Source organism: Acipenser ruthenus, chromosome 2 (genome assembly GCF_902713425.1).
Source record: "Acipenser ruthenus chromosome 2, fAciRut3.2 maternal haplotype, whole genome shotgun sequence".
NCBI classification, from domain to species: Eukaryota; Metazoa; Chordata; class Actinopteri; order Acipenseriformes; family Acipenseridae; genus Acipenser; species Acipenser ruthenus.
In genome coordinates this window covers 54,230,646-54,256,005 of record NC_081190.1, presented here as the reverse complement: position 1 = coordinate 54,256,005, position 25,360 = coordinate 54,230,646, and the positions used below count along the sequence as shown (strand labels likewise).

Below are 25,360 nucleotides of genomic sequence, written 5' to 3'. Positions count from 1 at the left end.
TAGTGAAAATACAATAGACACATTTGTATTACAGTATTTATCCTCTTCCATCATTCCCATATCCATATAGTCTGCTGTGCACAACAGTTTTTTTTTTTTTTTTCAGTCAGTTTTATTCACCCAATAGCTGACATATACTGTGTGGAGTTTTAATATGACCGCATTTAATTTACATGACAGTTGGAGGTAAGGCTATATTTACTGTATAGCTTAATATTAACAAATCCATTCTCTGATATTTAAATTGTAATTTGAATAGTAATATAAATTCCACAGATGAATATAAAACATAATATGCAGTTATATTGGTTATTTAGATCATAAAGTGTTTTTGTGATATGGGGTTTGCATATGCTTCACTGATGCGTTAAGTAAAATCTGATAACCAATCGGAACAATGTGCAAAACGGTTATAGTTTATAAACCAAATTTGCAATTCAGTTATAACTTTTTATAGCAGTTTTCTGTAAAAGTAATTCAGAACAAACATATAGTTGTATAATGTGGACTTTATTTGGGTTGAATTGAATCAACTCATTTGGTCACTGAAAGGGATTTTTTCACCGAATAGGTATCCCAGCTACAGCAGTACTGCTTAAAACCGCTTTTGTAAAGCCAACCAAGCACATTTCTTATAATGACTTATCTATCAACTTGCTTTCACAGGGTAAGAGTTATGCAGTGCTCGAAAATATTCTTATCAGATATTTGTGTTCATGCTTTTGTCTCTGTGAGTAGTGTAAAAGTGTGTGTACCTGTGGTATGAATACGGGCTGAAGTCGGGAATTAAGTATATTTAAAGTAACTGTTACATAACTTTCACACACCAGTTTTTTTACTGGAATGTTTAGTTTGTTTACATTTTGCAAAGAGCTGCCTGAACATTTATTTTATGTATGTGTTGTTGACCTCACCTGGGCAACAGAACTGGCAAAAAATATACAGATTAATTTAACGGTTAAAACATAGTTTGTATACATGTATAAAAGTTTCAGGTGTTACAACACTATGTGCCAGATTTTGAAAAGGGGTTTCATTTGCGGTGGAAATGTCAAAATCCTCAGAATTTTTCCACCTGTTAATCTGTTAAAAAATATCTATTTTCTAACGTGATTCTCCATTTTATCCGCCGGCAGATAACATTTCATGCATAATATTCTGCGGTTCTAAATTAATAAGTAATGAGCATTTAAGCGGTTTTATCCCCCAAAATAATACTTCCAGTTCAATTGTGTTAGCAAATGCTATAGAACCACAACAGAAAATGCCTTTTTCAACTCGACTCGAGTTGGCTGTCCATGGAAACAAGGTATTATATATTTCAGAGGTATTAAAGTGGACTAAGTAATGTTTAATTGTTAAGTCAATATTGCAACAAGAAAAAAACAACTTTGAAATAATGCAAGCCTCCAGCGGATCTCCTTTGAACATAACCCCCTATGTCTTGGACAAGGGATGGTTGTTTGTGCATAAAACATTTATGAATAGGGTTAAATGCATCTGATGCTTATAGGTCTGTCACCACTGTGTCTTTTTTGCTTTTAAAAACGTTGTTACATAAAATATAATAATTTAACAAAGCAAATACAAACAAAACCAATGTCGACTGTGACTACTGCTGCAGAACCGTCAAATATGTATCCATAATCCTGTCGTAATTTAATTTCAAAACAATAGGCTACCGCATTATAAACACACTACAAGACAATATGCGCACAGGTCTGCAGTGCTGAAAGAGTTAGTTGTAGAATCAAGGTAGTTACGGTACACTTGATCTAAGCATTTATATACAATAGTGTCTGCTTGCTCAGTTCTAAACTGTACTTTTTATATTTCAGACCTGACAAGCCAATATAAATCTAACTTTTATATATTTTTTTTACAACCAGGACCTCCGTCAGCACCTCGCAATGCAATCTCTAATGTCAACGAGACCAGTGTATTCCTGGAATGGACTGCTCCTGCTGACAGTGGTGGCAGGAAAGATGTCACCTATAGCATAGTGTGTAAGAAGTGCCGCTCAGGGTCCCAGCAATGTGAGGAATGTGGCAGCCACTCCAGGTTCCTCCCCCAGCAGGTGGGGCTCCGCAATACTTCAGTGATGGTGGTGGACCTTCTGGCGCACACAAACTACACCTTTGAGGTTGAGGCTGTCAATGGGGTCACAGAGCTCACCTCGCTTCCCAGGCAGTTTGTTTCTCTCAATGTGACCACCAACCAGGCAGGTGAGTGGACTATGTAAACTGTATGCACATGCTTGCCTCTTTCGGCCCTCATAAAAGTAGAAAGGGAGGTAAGTGAACCTTTTACAAGAAACACCACTGCACATGGTGACTGAATTCCATTAATATAATACATATAGCATCCATAGGACCTTAAATCTTTCAAAAGTATAATTACTTTAATGGGTGTGATAAAAAACAAATTCACAAGAAAAGTACAAAGTTCAGTAACACGGACCTAGTAAGCATAACAATCACTATATATATATATATATATATATATATATATATATATATATGTTAATTACAGATCTGGCAAGAAATACATAATTGAAATGTAAAACAGTATTATTCATTAAGCAACACAGTATGTAAAAAGAGATTCTGCTGTACTAATAACCTTTTCACTAAAAGTAAGTCCGTCAGTGCTGCCAAAACTGGTAAATATTAGGTAAACAACATGTAAAAAGGTATCCCTACAGTTGTTTTAGTTTAGTTTTGTCAAAACCAAACAAAAAAGAAAAGTGTACCTTTTTTAGCACCCACTAGAAAAGTGTGAGCAGCATAATTGAAATAGCTTATCAAGAGTGTGTGACTTAGGTGTTATTTGAAACCTGGTTCTCAACCCTCAGCTCTTACCAATAGACAGCACCGATACAACAGAGTAGCTTGAATAGTAGGTTTCTAACCTGGTGTGAAGCAGTGCTTGGGAGAATTTTAGATGACACACAAAACACTCTGCCACTAAATTACAGTTTGTAATTTCCACTTTATCTGCAAAGTGAAAGAGGTAATAATTAGGTAAAAACCATTAAGTATCTGATTAGTACCCATCTCATGCATTCAGAAATATAGCCAGTGCTTAAAGTACAGGATTAGGTTTACATTCATTAAACCAGCTGTTTAGGGATATGGGCGTTTTGGCAGCAGATTTTACATTTTTCATTTATGTGTTTTTAAAGAAAGGTTTCCTAGGTAATTTGTTTCATTTTTTCCCTTTGCCCACATGGAAATGGTGCTACGAGTTATGTATTGGCTGGCATGTTTATAGATGTTTGTGACAAAGTGGTTAACAGTGTGCAGGTGCAGGTGATCAATAAACAGACAATTATAATCCAGGTGCAATGTTGTTTAATGGTTTGTAATCCAATTGCCTGATTGCGTAACAACAGTACATAATAAATAATGTTAACAGACAATATAGCGGCGTGTATTGCTCTGTTTAAATCCACAGTTGGTTCCCAAATAATAAACAGTCCCATTCTTATTCACCCACACGTAAGACAAACACAAACACAAGTCCACAGTGCGTGCTCGAGTGCTCGTAGTCAATATACAGTCCTTAATGAAATAAAGTGCAGTGATGTTGTCCGGGCCTTTGGCGACAGCTCCGAATCGTGTTAGTCGTCTAAACAATAACAAACAGTATTTTCAGACAAGACAAAACAAACAAAACACTCACAATATATTTCATAACACTGGTCCTTCCAGGTCGTTCCGTAACCATAAATGAAGGAACAGACTACGTCTTTGTCCCCTACTTATACCGTCAATCATGACCCCTTGGTAAATTATTGCAGCCAGTCCTCCAATCCGTGACTGCCACATCATTTCCCTTCCGGGTCGATGAGTTAATGCACCAAACCCTTTCTAAATGACCGACTTCCTTTTAACCCTAGGAATGACGTGTCAGGCCAAATAGTCCAGGGCTCTCTGTTCCCGTTACTTAGCACCCTCACAGGTCGTGAGGGAGATTTACCACCAAGAATCATTGTCTTTCTGCCACAATGGAACATTGGGCTGTTCTGAACTGCTTCTTGCTGATATGTTATAAGGCATGTGTAGATAGTTTAGCATTGATTAATAAAAGCAGTGGTTCAGGCAGGGAACTCACTTTTAATCAGTCAGTCAAATCAAGTCATCAAGCATCAATAACCAGACATTGTCAATCCCAGTCATCCTCTCCATTTATCAGCGGGAACATTCATGGGCAGGGGTTCCCTGAGGCGAGGCCAAAGACGTATAATATGTTAGATGTTTTATCCAAGAACGTATACTATGCATAAATGTGTTATTGTGTCTAATCTGTCATAAATATTTTATCTATCGCTTGTTCCCTGACTGAATTATTCTTATATTTATGTAGAGGTATATTAGAATCTAGGGATAAAAGAAGGTGGCTGTCTAACGGTCTTTACATACAAAGACATAGGTAATATTTGTCTTGACTCTGAGTCTTAAAAGTTTTGTCTTTACTTACTTAAGTATGTCAAAGCTACATTACTTACATCTAGAGTATCTGTTATCAGTTGTGATAAAGCTTATTTTCACCATTCTCTACCACAAGTTATTGAGAAGATATTCAAAAACACTGTTACTTATATCTAGGGGTTTACCTAAATCGCGATTTCCCGGAAATCGTGAAATTGAGGGGTCACCGTGAAATTCACCTCTTAGGGGCCAATGCATACAAACAAGTACAGCGAGGGGAAAAAAAGAAACCTCGTTTAAATGAACTACTGCACAACGCAAGCGACATAAACTACGTGTCTTCCTTCTGTAGATAGACCTTTTTGATTCCTTCGCTGTCCTGTGTGCATTGCACTTAAGCAAAAAACAAACAAACAAAAAACGTCCATATATAACATTTACAAAAAAAATTCTCCAAAGCGGTTAATGTTCTTGCTTACTATTCAGATGACAAAGTTTTAATCAGCCTATCAGTGCGTCTTACTGCTTTTATGTGACCTGTCCTGTGCAGTAGGGGGTGGGACAAAGTTGGTGCTGCATTGTTTTGATTTAGGTTGCTAAAATCTAGTTTTCAGCATTGGAGGTAAAATAGTAGAAATGGACGAGAAAGAAAGCAAAGTATATTTCGGCTGATGATCGTTTCAAGATATTTCCCAAAGAAACTGTACATGCAGACTGAGGTAATTGTTTTGCATATCTTAATGTGCCTTTGAAGAAAATACGATCGATTGCTATTTAGCTTCAGAATCACACATTAAATTAAAGGCTACTACAGAGGCTGCTGAACAGAATGTAAAATAAACAGCTTTCAGAAACCAAACTGGAAAGTCAGCCCAGACAAAAAGTATTCCTGTCTGCAAATTAAATCAGTACTAAAACGATCCAGCACAGCCACCTTGCTTCAACCTGCTGCTTACATTTTCGCAATTGGAATTTTAGACCCGAATATCCACGTTTCTTTAGTTTTGACTCGGTACTAATAAAATAAATTATTGGATGGGACAAATAACATGACAACGAACATGCTGCATACATTACCTTTATTAAAGTATGCCAGATGCCCTTGTGTAACCAAGTTTTTGGGCTGTTTCTAATCGATTTCCACATCTGTATAACTTGGCAAAGCTTTGCCTGAACTTCCAACCAATTCAGTGGATGCAGACGTGCAGTCTCAGTGTATGGTGAAGTCAACTGCAGGGGGATGCTGCATGCTTGCCTTTAACAAATGACATCACTCTGTTTTAGAAAGGAAACAAGTACCACTATTTTTAGGCTTATAGTGTTCTGAAATACTGTCTACTTAGGTTTATTTAATGTTTAAACAGGTCCACGAAATGTTCGCGAAATTTACCACGATTTAATTAGACCCCTACTTATATCTCCTATAAGAGGAATAAGTAACCACATTTGAAATCAATGCAAATATGTGTAGCCTGTATGGTTAGCCCTGCCTCTGATATTTCAGTGCCTATTGCATGATTTCATTGATCTGGTATTGCGCTGCCAGACTGCTTTATAGTATACTGATTACTGAAATTATCTTATCAGCAATCCAGGGCAGCAATGCTGGCAGCTCTCTCCATCACAAGCTTACCCTATGAATCATTAAATAGCGGAGGATGGCGATGTAAAGGGCCGGACCAATTGCCTGGATTAGGGTGTGTTGTGGTTTAGGTCAGTTAACTTTGAATCAAACCGATAAATTGCAGCTTCAGGCAGCCCCACTACAACCTGAAAGGAACAATTTCTGATACAAGCAGTTGTAAAATTGTGCCTACTTTTTAGACGATGATAAGCTGATTTATAATGAACTTATATAAATGATAAAGAAATTATGTAAAGGGCTATGAAGAGCCCACAACTTTCAAAACACCAGTTGTTGATTCTATGTTATGAACTTTTGAAAGATAGAGGCAGCTATTACACAAAACAGAGCTCCTTTCGGACCTGCACTATTTGATTATGAAGAATACAGTTATTCCACATTGCCATAATTCTTAGTGTCATGTATGTTTAATAATGCACTGTTTGCACCTGACTGCTTCCTTTCTCTCAGGAGAGTGCATTTCCTGTGGGAGCAGCTGGTATTGACTTTTCATTAAAGTAATGATGACCCTAATGGATTCTGAAGCCCAATCTTCTTTTTCTGAATGAATACTGTAATTACTTAGGATAGCTCAAGACAAGCTATTAGTTTTATTGAAATGAAGGATGTACAGTGTGTAGGAGATATATTCCACGGCATCAAAAGACTGATAACATGTCACCACTTTATTTCACTGTCAAGGCCCATTTTTAATGCAATATTTCTTGTCACTTAAAAAACAAAACAAAAAAAACTCATATACATTTGTTTTTTGGCTTATGGCATTCTTGGCAGAGTATATAACCAAGAACATGATAAAACAAGAAATGTAAAATACTTTTTGACTGAGTGCAAAGTGGATTTAGCATTGCTATAAACTTTTCATTCTGTACTCAGTTATCACAGCTATTAATTATGAAAAATATATTGTAATTGCTGATTTATACATTTTGCTTACATTGTTTAACCTCATTTACCATACAAGTGCAATGTTCACATATTTAAATAGTAGAGAGAAAGGCTTTTGTGTTATTGTTATAAAATATATATATATTTTTTTTTTTTAATTTAGTCATTGCCAATTATTTTTATTATTTTCTCCCAATTTGGAATGGCCAATTATTTTATTATGCTCAGCTCACCGCTACCACCCCTGCGCTGACTCGGGAGGGCGAAGATGAACACACACTGTCCTCCGAAGCGTGTGCTGTCAGCCGACCGCATTTTTTCACACTGCAGACTCACTAAGCAGCCACCTAAGACCTAGTAGTAGGTTTTTTGTTTTTTTTTTAATGGGAAAGGGTTGAAGTCAATGTGAATTGAGTAACCATCTCCAGTGTTTTTCCAGTGTTTTCCAGTGTTTAGTGGCTATACTAGATTACATTTTTTTTGTATCTGGGGTGTTTTATCTGTTTTTATCGGTTAAAGCTGAAAATCAGAAGCCCTATTTATAACTGAGCTTTATTTTAGTAAGAACCAACCCAAAACATCTTGCGGGCCACTTTGAAATGCCATTAATGGGTCTCCAGAATGGGGGTAGTTTCATTGCAAATGCCCCGGTTATTGTGGCCTAGCTAGTGGGCATCAGAAGGACATCAGTATTGTACAATCTTTTGAGAAAAAGTCCTCATTATTAATTGTGTTTATTGTAGGTACCTCCCGCTACTGTTTAGTTTGATTATGTACAGGTAGTGGACAAAAATATGGAAATGCCAATGTAAAGTCACTTAATAGGGTGTTGGGCCACTATGGTATCCTGCTTTGTGGAGTTCTCGGCGGACCGTTTTTGATGAAACTGACTGCTCGCGCCCCAGGTTGAAATTTGCAGTCAGTTGATCTGCAGTTGCTTGCCTGTTTTGCCTTGCACTTCGAATTAATGCACGGATATCCTGGATTATGCACTTCTGCCCACTGTTGCCCTTTGCTGATGATGTCTTTCCCTCGGAGTTCCATGCCGACATCATCTTAGACACCGTTGCTCGTGAAACATCAGCAAGTTGAGCTGTCTTGGTCACTGAAGCTCCTGCCAAACGCACTCCAACAATCACCCCTCTTTCAAAGTCACTGAGGTCTCCTCTTGCAACCATGGTAGCCATAATTATAGGCAACCAGCCCTGTCCAGCATTTTTATCTGCTGTGGAATACTTCTTAGATTGTTTTATACATTTTCATCACTTATTTTCCCCCAGTTTCTAAATACTCAAATAAGTTTGAATATTGCCTCTTCACTGCAACTGACTTACTGATCAGGAGGTCTACAGATCAATGGAAACCTCCACTCTTGCTGTCAAGCTAATTACCCCTTTTCACTGTCTTTATTAAGATGTAGTAATGTGGTAACATTCTTATGAAAAATCTATCTGGCATAATTCCTTGCACATTGTATTTGAACTGCAGAAGCCCCTTGCTATCTCTATAGCAGAAGCCAAGGAGTTAATATATTTGTATTTGCATAAATCTCAATACCCACAATGCATAAGTGTCTATGTGTTGGTGCTATGCCAGTTTGAGGAGCAGAGGATATGAACATATGAAATTGATACAAAATTCATCCAGAAAATGGAAATGTATTTGCTGTTAGGTCTTATTTAGGCAATACCCGTAGAAAGAATAAAATGTTTTTGTTGATAAATAAATGAGGTACTTGCAGAAAGAAAGAACATCATTACCATGAGCGCTCTGTTGAGCTGAACAGCTCTAACAGGCAGATATTCTCTGCACTCTGCCGTCCGACAGAGTGGCCAGCATGGACCCTGAGAAGGTGTGAGCTGGCTCTTTGCAGATTCACTGTAAGCCCTAACCGTAGAAGGTGGCCGATGATGGGGGGGAGTGTACCAAATGATAGCCCATTTTTGCAGCAGAGCTGCTACCTCCTGAGACACCACAGCGGTGTCTTGTGGGTCCGTAACTGAAGCTGCAGTCACGGCCTGAAAGGGAAGGGGACTGTGTTTTAACTGCACTGAGCAGCCGGTCTGAACAGTAGTAAACACCCAGATGTCTGTGGTGCACCGACACCAATACTCCAGATAGCTCCCTGAGAAGGGGCACTGGACCTGTGGCAGCAAACCTCTAGGGTTGCTGCTCATCTTGTGGCTTTGCCTGAGGCTCTTGCCTCTCTGATGGGCGGCAGTCTGGCCGCAGGCGCAGCTGGCTGTGCTGGTCCCTGAGGCTGCTGACACAGGGATAAAACCTAGGCATTAAGCTGTAACAGTCGCTACAAATTATGTGCAATGACCAGCTACAGCGAATTAAAGAAAATAATTTCCTATTTGCAAACATGGTGAAATGCCAGTGGTATTTTATTGCACTGCTCGCAAAAGGGACACAAAATAATTGCAATAATGGTTTATGCCCACAAACAAGTAATAATAATTATTATATGAATTGCAGCACCCTAACACGATGGAGAAATAAGTAGTAGTAGAAACTGCAATCCTTATAGTAACGTTCTGGTAGCATACAATGAGACACGGGTGATTAAATGCTTCATCAGATCATGAGACAAAGATAAATTCATCAGAAAAGAGTATTAGACTAAACCCTATAGCTAACAGACAGCATTAATATAAAGTGTAGGCCTAAGGCTCACACAGCAGTGAATAAACAGTTACACAGTTATACAAATACATATACAATTACGAGCCAATTCAGTCCTTTAAAGAATGACAAAAAAGAAAGAATGAAGAAAAAAACAAGTGCAAAGTAAATGTACGAGTCCAGCAGTTCAGCAAACAAAAAGGCTTCCAAAACCAAAACCCGAATGGCCATTCAAAAAATATAATTGTAATCCAAACCGCATTGCCCAAACAAATGGAAATAGCTCACCAGTCGCTGAGTCAGCTGTTTAGATCCAATGCAGCTGCAACACACCGTTGGAAAGCCATTCAGAATAATACAGTGCATCCAAAATAGAAAAATAAACAAAAACAGAACATTGATGAGAAAATGACGAATAACTAGTGTAACTATAAAGAACAGGCTACAGATGATAGTGTTGCTGTAATGGTAAATACTGTCTAAAGTCAAACAAAAATAATACTCGAAGCATTGAAGAAATTGATTGACTGCTAGTTAGACATATAAACACAAAACAGACAAAATACAGCAGGTTCTAGCAAATAGAAAGTACAGACCTCATTAATACACTGAGCAAAAAAGAAAGCGACCCGTTCTTACCATCCTCTCTCTCCCTTTAAACTTCCCGGTAAAAGGAAGAAAACAAATCCCTGCCCACCTCGAACTACGGCAAGCTGACTGGGTAAAACACGAAATGCGAAACTGGAGAGAGAGCACTAAAACCACATAAGGCAATATAATTAGTACCAGGGCGGCCAAACGTGTGTTTATTTAATATATTGAACAGTAAACAAAATTAAGTTTACAAGGATAAAGAAAATACTTTTTTTTATTATTTTCATTTCATGAACAGGGCAGAGGGGTCAAGAAAGCTAGGAGGCTAGCTTGCCTGGCCAGGCATACTGCTATAGACTTAAGCTACAGCAGGTGAAGCGTTTATTGCTCCATATTGGGTGGCACAAAGCAATAGCAAGCAATGTACAGAAGAATGTACAGTTGCTGTCTCAGCTTGTTAAAGACAGTAACTGGACTATCAACAAGGCCTACTTGGTACTAGACAGGCAGGCTGGCTTTGCATGTGTCACAGGGATAAGATCCAGTCAATGCAAATAGCAAGCAATGTATAGTAAGAATGTACAGTTGCTACCTCAGTACAGTACAGCATGACAAGCAATGTTGTTTGGTACCAGTTTGGTGCCTGTAGCACAGGGTAGATACATTTGTGCACAATGGGGTTACACATCCCCTATGCCATTCTAGACCATGCCCCAGCTGCTCTTCAGTACCTGTCTAAGCACTAGCTGTACACACACGGTACAGTGCAAACGGTACGGTACGGTGCACGGTACAACGGTACTGTGCACAGAGCACACGGTGCGGTATGGTGCAGAGCACGGTACACTACCGATACGATAACCTTGTTCACTAAGAACGGTGGTAGATCAGTGACCTACAGTTACTGAAGAAGCAAAATACAGGGATGCCCACCTGTATAGCTTCTGGCTTAACGCAACACAGCCCTAAGACTTGGGGAAGCCTGCTGTCACTGACAGCCTTTGCAGTGGTACTGCAAGCAGAAACCAGAGTGGCAACGAGACACTACGGGAAGGACTGCAGGCAGTCAGACCCGAAGCAGAGCTGAGCCCAGCAACTGCTAGTGAATCGACAAAGGTAACTTTGTTCGTTGTACAAAAGTACCGTCGGGAACAGGAGCAGGTCTGAGACCTACAGTTACCCCAGGAGCGATATAGGGATGCCCACCTATAACGCTCCCCAAATGTAACCTTCCAAATTGTAAATTATAATAGCTATTTCCTGTAAAAAGAGAAATGTAGCCTTTGCCCTTCATTGTTTTCCTTTTTAAACATGCTATTTGCAAGGACATAGTCTGCTTTGTTCTGTGTACAGTATAAATATATTTGAAATATAACAGCTATAAGAAAAAAATGCAAAAATGTATATAATGTAGATTGCCAGGTATAGCCTTAGCTTATAGATAAAATATGGCATAAATCAATCATGGATTGATCAACTGAAAAATAAATACCAGAAGATATGCTAGCACCGGCATAATAGTGTATTACAGCAGGATTCTGCTTTATTTTCTTTGTGGACCTCTGAGAATTCCACACAGGGGTCATATAAAAGAAGCTATAATAGGGTCATGACAGTCTGTTATGGATTTCTATGCGCTGTCAGTTGGCAGTCTCTTCATGTCAAATGGGCCTTCAGTGTAATGCCATGGCTGCTGAAAATGTTTACGAATTGCAAAAAATGTACATTTTTTTAAATATATTATTTGGGGTGGGGATTGTGGCAAAGTGGTTTGCAGTGCGCAGGTGTAGCGGTGATGCAATGCTCAAACAATGACAAACAACAAAGTTCACGGTCCAAACAATCCTTTCTTATTTTGTAATCCAGGTCGTTTGGCGACCTAAATAATAGTAACTGGCAATACACAACTATGTGTACTGCACAGTTAAACCACGGGGTTCAGTCCCGAAATAATAATAATAATACGAACACACACACAGAACACAAACACGATCACAAGTCCAGAGTGAGTGTTATACGTGCAAGTGGTGAAATACAAGTTATTAGTGAACAATAGTGCAGTGCTGTCCGGGTTGGTGCTGGCCTTTAGCGACAGCTCCCGGATCAAGTTAGCCATCTAACAGTGACAAACGAGTACAATTTAAACAACAAACAAGCAAACACAAAACACTTATGGTTACTTTACAGTCCTTCAGCAGTTCTTTCGCAACCATAACAAAGGAACAGTTCACTTTGCCACATCCCCTTTTGGATCTTCAGCCATGCCTCCTTGGTTAGCGAGTGCAATCGCTTTTCCTCCAATCCGCGATTGCCACATCGCCGCCCGTCTGGAGCGATGACTTGGTGTATTGTGGCTCCGCCCCCTTTCTAGATGGACGACTTCCCCCTTTCCCTGGAATGAATTGCCAAACCATCCAGTCCGGGACACACTGTTCCCTTTACACAGCACCCTTACAGGTTGGGAGGGAGATTTATAACCAAGATTCATTTTTTCTTTGTCACAGGATGCATTTTTTAAAAAATTCAGGCCAATCCACCGATATCAGTGCTTGGTAGCTGAGCTCTTAACCTAAATCACATGCATGCCAGTACCTCTGGAATTACCAGGGATTGATTAATTCCAATCCTATTTGAAATATATTGTACAAGTTTTTGTGTTTTAAAACATACTGTTGAGCCCTGATTGTGTTTTAAATGCTAATAAATAATCGTCATAAAAGTACTTAGAAATACTATAGGAATAATTACTGTCAATCAGCTGTTTTGATTTTGAAACTTAGTTAATAATACATTTATACTGTCTCTATTAATAATATATATATATATATATATATATATATATATATATATATATATATATATATATAAATTAATTCCTCTAGAGGAAAATATACTTGAACTTTGACCCATTCGACTCCTCGAGACCATCACTTTCAATTCAAACACAAAATGTCTCGTTTTCAATCACTCGACAACACCCACAGTACAGAAATGTCCATTAATGATCAACAAAATGAGAATATGTTTTTAAAAAAAAAAAGATGTAAAGCTGGTACGTTTGTATCTCAGAGAAACTGGACAAACGGATAACGACACAGAACGTACAGCACTGAAACACTACATTAAAAAAAAAACTGTACTGCTGAACCTCATCTTCTTTAATATTAGCATCACAAGGGTATCCATGTATTATAAAAAATAATAGATGGGCCTCTTCAGTGAGTTACAGGAAAACAATTCCATCTCGGGTTTCTGTGACAATTGATAAATTACTCGACCTTTGGTCTCGTAATTTATGACGTCACACAAACCCTGGATGAAATTATTTTCCTGTAACTCACTGAAGCCCATCTATTATATATATATATATATATATATATATATATATATATATATATATATACTGGAAAAGTTTGAATCTGGTAAATCTTATGTTTTACTGGTAACTGTCAACATTTACACAGTAAGGTGGTAAAATGTCTGGAATTATTATATATTGCTTTCGGACATTTACCAATTAATCTTACGATTTACTGAAGCTTATTGGTAAATGTCAGAAATTATGAAGAAATCTATTGCTTTTCAGACATTTACTGGTAATCTTATGATTTACCGAAACTTATTGGTAAATGCAGGTATATCATCAAAGAATTAATGTATTCCTGCATATAAATGGTCAATTAACAAAATAATCATTAATGTCGAAGAATATATTTATTTCTGCATACATATTTTCGATTAACAAAATCATCATTATCATTAATGAGCTTATAATGCACAATTTAAATTAGTTCAGCATGGTACTGAACAATATTGTGATCCAATTACTGTATGTAGAGCAACCAACACTGGTACATTTGCACATAAATTTGGATATTGTACTCCAAATACGTAGTAGTTTGATGAAAAATAACATTGCTAAATGCAAATTACAATATTTAGGACCTTCATTTTTTCAACAGAAAATCACACTTTGGTTATGGCCATGGATTATAGGAATCTGTTTGCTGCGGAGTAATATGGAAAAACATGGATTATCTATACAAGGCTTTTTTGTTTGTTTGATAACCAAATCAATACACTTATCATATATAATCATAATTTTACTTAATAAATTTACGTAAACATACTTGTTCAATAAAACTGTTTCAGGTGTACAGAGGTCAAGGTTGAACAAGGCGCACTGTCACATTCATGTTGAAAAGTCCAGTGCGTTGTTACTACTGAACAAGTTGTTTTTAGATGCTGAAAATGCTATAAAAACCCCTAAAGACTGGGTGGATAAGTTTGGCAATAGCCATCCAGATGACAAAGACTAACTTTATTATTATTATTATTATTATTATTATTATTATTATTATTATTATTATTATTATTATTATTATTTATTTCTTAGCAGACGCCCTTATCCAGGGCGACTTACAGTCATAAACTTGGAGATAAACTAATATAAATACTATTTTTTGTTTTTTATTATTAGGTCCTACTACACAAAGTATTTGTAATGTTTAAAGCAAAATAGTAAGTTTGTTTATATTGTTGATTGATGGCACTGGTGAGCTTGTAACTTCCTTAGAATTTGAAAGTGTACCAATAAAAACACTGCTTTGTACACCAATTAGAGAAGCTAATAGGCAAGGTTGTTATAATGGAGGACTATATTTTGTAGAACATTCATTTTAGAGTGCTTATGTGGAAGGATACATAGCGAAGTATAAAAGCAATAAGTGTCAGGTCTGTAATATATATATATATATATATATATATATATATATATATATATATATATATATATATATATATATATATATACACACACACACACACATTATTAAGGGCTGAACCCGGTGGTCTGGCGAGTCTAGTTTTGCCCGGGCCAATATAGTTTCGCCAAGGGCTTCTGGGCGAATCCCAAAGTTACCACTTTTTTTCGGCAGTCGCCTGCGTCCAATTGGACGAATCTAGATTGGCCCAGAACTTGAAAAAGACGACTGGGCGAAACCTGTTTTTTCAACAGTTTTCACTGAATTTCGGGGCTAGCCCGGGCAAGTCTAGTTTCGTCCAACACTTCAAAATCGATGCCGGGCGAATCTGGTTTGCCCATGCCAATTATTTGGGCAAGTCTAGTTTTGCATTTCTACACTCTCCCCTGCCAGCTTCCAAGTGTGTGCCGGAGTACCTGTCTCGCCTCCACTTCTGACAACAATGTAGTGACTGTGCTGGGTTTCCAGTGGCGGTTCAGAAAAGGCAGGACACCAGGGCTGGTTTTAATAGCAGTTAATACCACTCTTTTTTTAGCCCTCTCTCCCAAAAAAATAAAAGTCAGAAAGTCTCGCTCCTCCACGACACACACACACAGACACACACAATATATATCAATTGTAGTAAAAAGTTTACATAACCCAGTGGAAATTTATAATTTCTAAAAATTTCTCGAAAACGTATAATTATAGGAGAAATCTTCTGCAGCAAAAGTTTTGCTTTTGTGGATGAGGGAAAAAGTTATAAGAAATAGATATCTACAATTATTTTATTTCAGCAATGTTTTTGCAAAACTCCAAAAATGCTAATTCAAAAGTATTCATACCCTGACAAGGAAAATTAAATTAATAGCTAGTTGAGCAATAATAACCTATTTTAAACGATTAGGATATTTGTCAATGAGTTTTTGACATGATTCTTTAGTGATTTTTGACCATTTTTCAATGCAAAATGTTCCAGTTCATTCAAATTCCGAGGACTTCTCTTGTGCACAGCCTTCTTCAACTCATACCAAAGATTCTCAACCGGATTTAGATCGGGTCTTTGACTAGGCCATTCCAGAACCTTGATTTTATTTTTCTTTAACCATTCTGAAGTAGATTTTGATGTGTGCTTTGGATCATTGTCGTGTTGGAACGTCCAGTTGCGTTTTAAACCAAGTTTTGTAGCGGAGGATTTCAGGTTATTAGCCAATACCTTTTGGTATGCTGTAATCCATTTTACCATGTATTAGAACTAGATTTCCTGTACCATTGGAGAAAAAACAGCCCCTAGAAGGATATTATCACCTTGATACTTGACAGTAGGTATGGTGTTCTTTTCTTTGTACGCCTCACCAGCCTTTCTCCAAACGTAACGACTATCAGTGTAACCAAATATCTCGATTTTTGTTTCATCACTCCACAAAACCTTTAAAAACTTTAAGTGATTGTCCTTGTGACGTTTTCCTAAGAGTGGCTTTTTCTTTGGCCTGCAACCATTGAGACCTTCACCATGCAATACTCGACTTATGGTTGAAATGGAAACCCTAGTCCCACTTGCAGCCAGTTCACTTTGAATATCTTTGGCAGTCAATCTCGGATTGTTATTAACCTTCCTCTACTTGTTCTTGGTGAAAGAACCTTCTTTCCTCCAGACCAATGGAACGTTGTGACAGTACCATGAGTCTTGTACTTCTTGAAATTACAAACAATAGTTGAAATTGGGATACTCACATACTTGGAAATCTTCTTGTATCCTTCACCAGCTTAATGACAATACATACTTTTCTGCCTAAGGTCTTCGGATAGCTCTTTATTTTTTCCCATATTGACTTAGTAATGACAGCAATCATCCAATTCCTAACCCGTTTATACCCTCTAAGAATGTTCACCTACAATCCAGCATTTTCTAGACTTTTCTAGAATTAGTTTTGCATTATCATATTGAAATATCTAGCACCTTCTAGACAATACTATCATAGCATCACAGGGTATATATACTTTTGAATTAGAATTTTTGGAGTTTTCCAAAAAAAAAATGCTGAAATAAATAATTTTAGACATCGTTTTCCTGTAACTTATCCACAACTTATTTACAAAAGATTTTTCCTAAAATTCTTTGTTTTCAAGAAATTTCTAGAAATTATACATTTCCATTGAGGTATGTAAACTTTTGACTACAACTGTATATATATATATTATTTTGACCTACAATCAGCAATGGGATTTTATTTTTGTAAAACTAAGTTCATGTGTGAACTAAGTGAATCCCGTCTGCTTAGTGGGCTCTTCAGTTGCATCTGTTGACAGATATTCATTTATCCATTTGGGTGAGTTTGCTGTAATCAGTAGCAGTGGTATAAAATGGCTCCTGGAACTTAATAGCATAAAAAAGCGAAAGTGAATGTTCTTAAGAGAATGCTTTGTTTTGGCACTTTAAGAACGTCAATGAGAGCTGTCATTTAGAAGTGATGGTAATATCAACTGAGCTGCTTTAAATGTTACTTGATCTCCCATGCTGATACCTTTTAAGCTGCTTGTCAAGATAAACACATATGGCTGGTATATCAAATATACAAGGACAGATTTCACATGGAGCTACTTACTATCAATATTGATACAAAGACAGCAGCGAGCAATTTAAGACAGATCTGCTGCCAAAAGGAACTGAACTCAGAATCCATGAATTGTGTGGATATTTCAGTATCGCCTATAATGAATACTTGTGTGAGCAATTTAAATTCTCATCTCCTGAATACATTTGTAAAGCATGATGACTTGATGAAGTTCCAGATGGAGGTTTATCAAAACCTGAACTTACCAGTAATATTGTAAGCTATAATATAATACCAAATCACATTTTTATTTACAATGAAGGGAACATATACTGTGTTGCCCAAATGTTTATAATGTCAGCAAAAACATGTACTGTATTATGTGTTCCCTTCATTTGTAAATAAAAATGTGATTTGGTATAATTTAATTATAATACTATTAATAATAAATTAATCATGCAGCATGGTCATAAAAAGATTCCGTAAATATTTCATCTAATAGTTAAAAAGTACAATGCTTATGGTGCTGTGTGGCAGGGTGAAAGCCCTGCTGGATCACATGTGTGGGGAAGGCAGCCACAAGACAGCCACAGGTGTATAAAAAGGGTGATCAAGGTGGTAATTTAGAATTAGTGGTGAATTAATGTTGGTGATAGAGGTGGAGGTTTGTGTTGATGTGCTGTGTTTATGTCCCTGTCCGTGTCCTGTTTATGTCAGTGAGTCTTTTGTGTAGACCTTTTGTTTTGGGCCTTGTGCCGTTTTACTTGTTAATGTGTTTTGTTTGTTTGTTACTGTACTTGTTAATAAACATGTGCACTAGCGCTTAAACTGCAGCTTCTGTTTCTGGCTCTGCTTCCTGGGAGTAACAGGCCTTGCCTCCTCTGTCACCAACATTAATTCTCCACTAATTCTAATACCCATGATCACCCGTGTTATACACGTGATTTGACAGGGAGGAATTTAACCCCCTTCCTGCCAACCCAGTATTCCCCCACATGTACACCATGCGTTGATGTGGTAAACTTACTTTATAATCACCCTGTATATATAAATAGAGGTAGAGCGAGAGAATGCATGTATGTCTCCAGTCATATGACCTAATGCAGTGAAGTCATTGCTTGCTGACATTGAGACTTGTGAGTGGGTATAACACACTAGCAAGCCATTTTAAACTTTGCGAGCCAACTGAAATCAATCGGCCGATCCTGTAAAATCGCATCGCAAAGCATAATACGCTGCCTGATGCGACTGAAAAATGGTGTCCCTATTGATCGGATCGGGCAGTGTGTCCTGGGCTTATTTTAATCAGTAACTACCAGAGAATGTGAGCAGTGACAAAATTACACTCACTGCTCATAATATCCTCCGCTCCCCTCCACTTCTTGCAAATCCTGCTCCAGACAAAATAGGCACGCTCCACTCCTCTCACATGGTATTAAAAATAAATAAATAAATAAACTAGCCATTTTTCCCCCACTGTGTTGCCGATTGCAGATGAAAAGATGTAATGTACATTCAGAAAGAATACTATTTAATCTTCTTTATTATACTCGCATAGCTTGAATCAAGTAAAAAAAAATCCCTGGCTATGATCAGCAAAGAAAAAAAGCCTACATAAAGTAAATTGAAAATAATGTAAAAGGAAATATCATCTTGCAATTAACATATTTGTAACAGGTTCCTACAATGTCGTGTACGATGTACCCACCTTTCAAACTTTGCATATGCCCATATGGGGAATTGACTACTGTTTGTATGTATCCGAATATCTCATAGGGAGCTCAAAGCAACCCACGAACACACGAGTGAGTCTCAACAGGGCTATTGGACCACCCTACAGGGTATGAACTATCCTTAAGAGTACAGAAAATATAAACTGTGTTCACAGCGCTGTATTGGTGCATAACCATAGAATTGTATAAGAACAATCCACGGGTCCAATGGACCCATTGTTTATTTGATCAAAGAAACAGACAAATGAAAACCATTAAAAAATTACACATTAGCAAAAGAAAACACTATTCAAATATTTCAGAGCAGGTTCATTGCTCAAATGCTATTTCAACACATGATGGGCACATTGAAGACAAATGGGATTTTTGCACGAGGCTCAGGAGACGTTTGTCTTATGTTCCTTCGATGATGGGCAAATGGAACACCTTTGCTTTTGGATTTCCGAGATATCCACTGTAAAGGAGCAGAGTTTGTGAGGTACTTTGGTGTTGGTTATTCTGTGCTCCATAAAAGGGATGAGCTTGGGCTTTCCAAGCACCTTGAGGAATTCAGAGCATGTTAGACTCTCATCTGGGGCTGCAGACATATAGAGAATGCGAATGTTTATCACAGCAATGTTTAGAATGGCATGAAATAGTACCATCGGTCAAAAATAAGTGAAGTAATATTAAAAATTAATCTGAGGAAAATTGGAAAAGCTTTGTTGTTTCATTTTGCAACATATGAAATTCAAATTCATAGAGAATTGTGAGGGTCTGGAACCAACTCCCCAGTAATGTTGTTGAAGCTGACACCCTGGGATCCTTCAAGAAGCTGCTTGATGACATTCTGGGATCAATAAGCTACTAACAACCAAACGAGCAAGATGGGCTGAATGGCCTCCTCTCGTTTGTAAACTTTCTTATGTTCTTATATGACTCCTGGTAGCTCCAAAAATTGTTAATTCTAAATGACATGATGGATCAAGAAATGTCACGCAAGTACTATCCACGGGTCCCTTGGGCCCAGCTGTGCAGCAGCTCAGAGTAGCCAGCCCAGGACAAGAACACCACCATACAACTGGTGCTGACTTGACATGAAACTACAAGAGGGTACAGTGAGGGTAGTTACAGATTAATACAAAGGTAATTCCCTTATTATAATTATACTAGTTATAACCTCGCTTTGAATTTGTGTGGAGTTAAGAATCGTACAATTGATTCTGATCCCATTGCTGAGTGAAGTAACCACATAAAACACATCTTAATAGAATGTAGCTCAAAAAATAAATGAAACAATCTATGGAATGAGTAGCAATAGCCTACTGGCACATCTTGTACAAATCTATTTGTGTACTATGAAGCATTTAACAAATAATTACATTTAGCCATCCTTGGAGATAACAGAACAAGCAGAGATGACAAAAACACTCCTGATACTGTAATATCAATCTAAAATATTTCAAAGTCATTGTAAGCACCCTTTTTAATGCCATCCCTTTATGCGTGACATCCAAAATATTATTATAGCCCCTCCTTAATTACCATAAAATGACACACTGGCGTGACACTGAAGTTTGTTGTAAACCCATGTCAAAAAAAAGAAGAAAAAAAAGCAGGGTCAGGTGAATTTCTTTTAGAAATAATTGCGCTGCTATCGTAGCACACTGCCTCTATTTTTGTTGCAAACATAGACACTGTTATATAATAAGTCAATTGCAATGATGCTAACGACTATATGTTTTTTTTTTTTTTGTGACTGTATGCTTGGAAAAAAAGCATGTTGGCTTTAGAATGACATTTTATGTAATACATTGATTGTCTTACCATGTGGACTGCTGGATTGGTACAGTAGCCAATTCCCCAAACATTTTTTAAAGGCTTTTGGGCCCAGTATATTTATTTGTACTGTAATTGTGTGTGTGTGTGTGTGTGTGTGTGTGTGTGTGTCTATATATATATATATATATATATATATATATATATATATATATATATATACTGTATATATATGTGAAAACAGCTGTGGTGGACACAGAGGATCCTGTTGAAGGAAGGTGGTGAATTGTGCTGAGTTTGAGAAGGAAAAATTGCTCAGTTTCCACCACTCCATTAAGAAAACAGTGGACAAACAACAACACAAAGCTGCTTTGGTTTAATCAAGTGATAAACTGGTTTGGAGGAAATGTCTGTCTAATATAATTGAGATATCAGCCCTGCAGATCGGTGGGTTCAACAGCTTTTGTTCAGAGATGCAATAGTATTCGCATGTGAACAAATATCATGCCAGTTGTTAAACTGTTTAATATTCATTCACACTAAAGGGTGACCTTTTGTGATATTTGAGTTGCAAGTTCAAAGCAGACAGAAAAGATTGTAAAGTCTGATAGTCCATTTTTTGTGGCAGATTGTAAATGTATACTGTGGTGAATCGGCAAGTTTACAATGGCAGTTTCAAATAAAGCACATCAGTTTGTTATAACTGTTGAAAATCAATTGCAGAAGTACATTTCAAAACCAAGAAAAAACTTAGCCAAGAATTCTAAACCAAACAACTTGTAATTATAGATTTTGTACCAAGATTCTCTACAAAGCACCATAGTATTTGGAAGGCTTTTACATTTTTTATTTCACACGTCACCCACATGTTTCTTCTGTTTGCAGTACTAAATAGAGTCCACTAATATATGTGTTGTGAGAAATGAATTCTGTACATGAACAAATGAAATTGCATCTCTCTTGTGCATAATGATTGTGGGATAATGATCAACACAAATGGTCAAGACAACAACCCATAGTGATTTATAATACTGCAGCTGTTGAGTAAACAAATTCAGTCAGTTTCTAGTGGAGGCGGGCATACATACGGTACATAGTTGTATATGCTAGTCCCTAAGAAATTCACATTTCTTGTGCATATGAAGGGCTTACTTTTAAATATTTAAAAATATCAATGTAAAGTACAGTGTGTTTAAAATAAATGTTTCAGGTTATCATATAGGAAATGTGTAGTTTCCTTTACAATAAACTTGTGAGAGAAGCCACAGAGAGGCCAACAATCACTTTGAAGGAGCTACAGAGTTCAGTGACTGGGAGTGGAGTAATGGTGCACCAGTCAACCATATCAAGAGCTCTGCATAACACTGGCCTGTATGGGAGGGTGGCAAGAAAGAAGCCGTTACTCAAAAAGTACCATCTGAAAGCACGTCTGGAGTTTGCCAGAAAGCATGAGAGTGACCCAGCTGCGATGTGGGAAAAGGTTTTGTGGTCAGATGAGACCAAGATAGAGCTTTTTGGCCAAAACTCAAAGCGCTATGTGTGGCGCAAACCTAACACTGCCCATGCCTCAAGACACACCATCCCTACAGTGAAGTATGGTGGTGGCAGCATCATGCTGTGGGGATGCTTCTCATCGGCAGGGACTGGGCATCTTGTTAAAATTGATGGAAGAATGGATGGAGCAAAATACAGGTAAATACTGCAAGAGAACCTGCTTCAGTCTGCTAAAAAACTGAAGCTTGGGAGGAAATTCACCTTTCAGCAGGACAATGATCCCAAGCACAAGGCCAAAGCAACATTGGAGTGGCTCAAGAACAAAAAGGTGACTGTCCTACAGTGGCCCAGTCAAAGTCCTGATCTCAATCCCATTGAGAATCTGTGGCACTATTTGAAAATTGCGGTTCACAAGCGTCGTCCAACCAACTTGAACAACCTGGAGCAAATTTGCCAAGAAGAATGGGCCAAAATCACTGCGATACTGTGTGCAAAGCTGGTACATACTTACCCCAAAAGACTTAAAGCTGTTATTGCAGCGAAAGGTGGCTCTACCAAATATTAATGTGTGGGGGTTGAATACTTATGCAAGCAAGATATTTCAGTTTTTTTATTTTCTTAAAAATATTTCCCAACATAAAACCAATGTCACCTTACAATAATTGATTTTGAGTTTCAGTGTTTTAAAATAAAATATCAAACAGAACGAAATTTCAATGTACCATTTGTAATTCAGTAATATGAGAGAATTGGTCAGGGGGCTGAATACTTTTGCAAGGCACTGTATATATATATATATATATATATATATATATATATATATATATATATATATATATATATATACACACAAGCCTGTTGTTATCTCTACTGGACCTGGCAGCCATTAATTCCTTCGTTTTGTACAAGGTAGGAGAGATTTCGTCTTGAAGCTAGCCACAGTGCTTCAGCAGAAACATTTCAATCAGAAAACTGCAAGCTGCAAGCTGCAGCAGCTCCACCTGGATTCTGTGCTGCGAGTGACACACACACAAGATAAATCATATGTTAATTTCGTTTTAGATGTAAAACTACTTTTGCTTTTACAGTTTTGTATGTGCATATACCTGTTTACACACTAGTTTCTTTTGAAATGTTTATTTTATTATAGTTTCAGTTTTTGAAGTAGTGCTTTATATGTGGTAAGTTAGAAAATATAACCTTTTAGGTTTAATTGTTCATTTAAATACGGCATTTTGGCTATGCAGATGTTTAATATGATGTGCTTGAATAAAACTTTTGAGTTTTGTCCGATAGTTTGTCTTTCATTTTAATACTGATGGTGTTTAAAATGTACCGATGGTTGTAGGTATAAGTATAACCGGTTCTAGTGCTGAAGTACTCCATAAATGTACAGTGTGTGTGTGTGTGTGTGTGTGTGTGTTATGGGGGGGGGGTCTATGTTTTGTACGGCCTTTCTGCTTGAGATTACGTGCTATTAAGTCAGAAAAACTGGATCTTAACTGCTGAAACCTTGTGAGACACGAGCACGATTCCTGCTCCAGTTTACATGGGTTTTTACAGCTATTTTTATCGTGAGAAAGCGCCCTTAAAGTCGCGCTGCCAAAAGGACGTCCTTTTGCTGTTTCACAGTGTATTCGCGTGACAGCGTCACACAGTCATGACTGTAGAGTCGATTTTCACGTGTCTGTAAACCAAGCCACTGTTAAAACTTAACAGTGTGCTTTTGGTAAGGGAAAAAAAAATGATTGTACAGTAGGACACAGGAACTACAATATTTTTCTAGTATAATGCTCAAAAAAGTATGCGCTGTCTAAACTCAGTTTATGTGGTAAATTCACTGCGCAACATTATGTAAGGATTATATGAATTGTAAGGATGCAGTGAAAGACTAATGAAAACTGCCATTTTCAGAAAATATATCATGTAATTTGTTTTACTAATCCCAATAAACACTTTACTCTGATTTCAGTAAGATTTTACAAAACGTAAGCTATGCTTTTAGCATGGTATCCCATAGTAGTCTTTTATAAGGGCAGTAAGATGTTTATTTTTACTGAAAACATGTTGACTGTGTGACTCTTAAGTATTTTCATGAAATATCCATCCCACTGGAAACTTGGTTGTATTTCTGAAAGGAAAATACAGCCCTTAATCAAATACGAAATTATCAAACCCTTTTTATCCATGCCTTTATCATTTGTTTGTTTGGTTCCCCTGCTCCCTGCCGCCACCTTGCAGTGTGCCTTGTCCAGGGGGAAGGTGGTCCTCAAGTGCCACTTGTCCTGCCCGCTGGCTTTAGACATTCATCTAATTCATATACTTCATTCACCATAGTTTGTCAATTCAATACGTTGTTCTTTCATTCCATTGGTGGTGTCTCCTTTCTGAACTTATAGGGCCCTATTTAGCAATGTTCCGAAACCCCAACGGCAATTACAAAACACTTTTGCGAACAGTAGTGCACCAGAATCTAAAGAGATGTCAGAGGTCACAGTCAAGGCATTTTTTTAATTGAGCATACATGGGCTCCTATATGTGTTCCACAATAACCATTACGCTATCTGCACTCTGTAAGGAGTTATAAGCTAGTTTTGGAGAGGTCAAAGGTCACGGTCAAGGCAATTTTTGAATAAAGCATATTTGGGTTCCTATATGTGTTCTATAGTAACCATTACCCTATCTGCACTCTGTAAGGAGTTATAAGCTAGTTTTGCATTTGACCTTAAGGAGAGTTCAAAGGTCACAGTCAAGGCATTTTTTTTTAATAGATCATGTATGGGTTCCTATATGTGTTCATAGTAACCATTATCCTATCTACACTGTGTAAGGAGTTATAAGTTAGTTGTGCATTTGACCTTAAGGACAGGTCAAAGGTCACGGTCAAGTT

General features: G+C 37.4%; 1 protein-coding gene across 5 annotated transcripts in view; it reads left to right on the top strand.

The window, feature by feature from the left end:
* LOC117409037 (ephrin type-A receptor 5) overlaps nucleotides 1–25,360 on the top strand; it is a 237,040-nt gene that overhangs the window by 100,270 nt on the left and 111,410 nt on the right. For all 5 annotated transcript variants that reach the window (XR_009308251.1, XM_058997144.1, XM_058997136.1 and 2 more), the window contains exon 5: nucleotides 1,890–2,225. Coding sequence is in view for 4 of the 5 variants with exons in the window: in XM_058997144.1 (XP_058853127.1) it covers nucleotides 1,890–2,225 (336 nt within the window). In the remaining variant the exon portion in view is untranslated. The remainder of the gene's footprint in view (nucleotides 1–1,889; nucleotides 2,226–25,360) is intronic.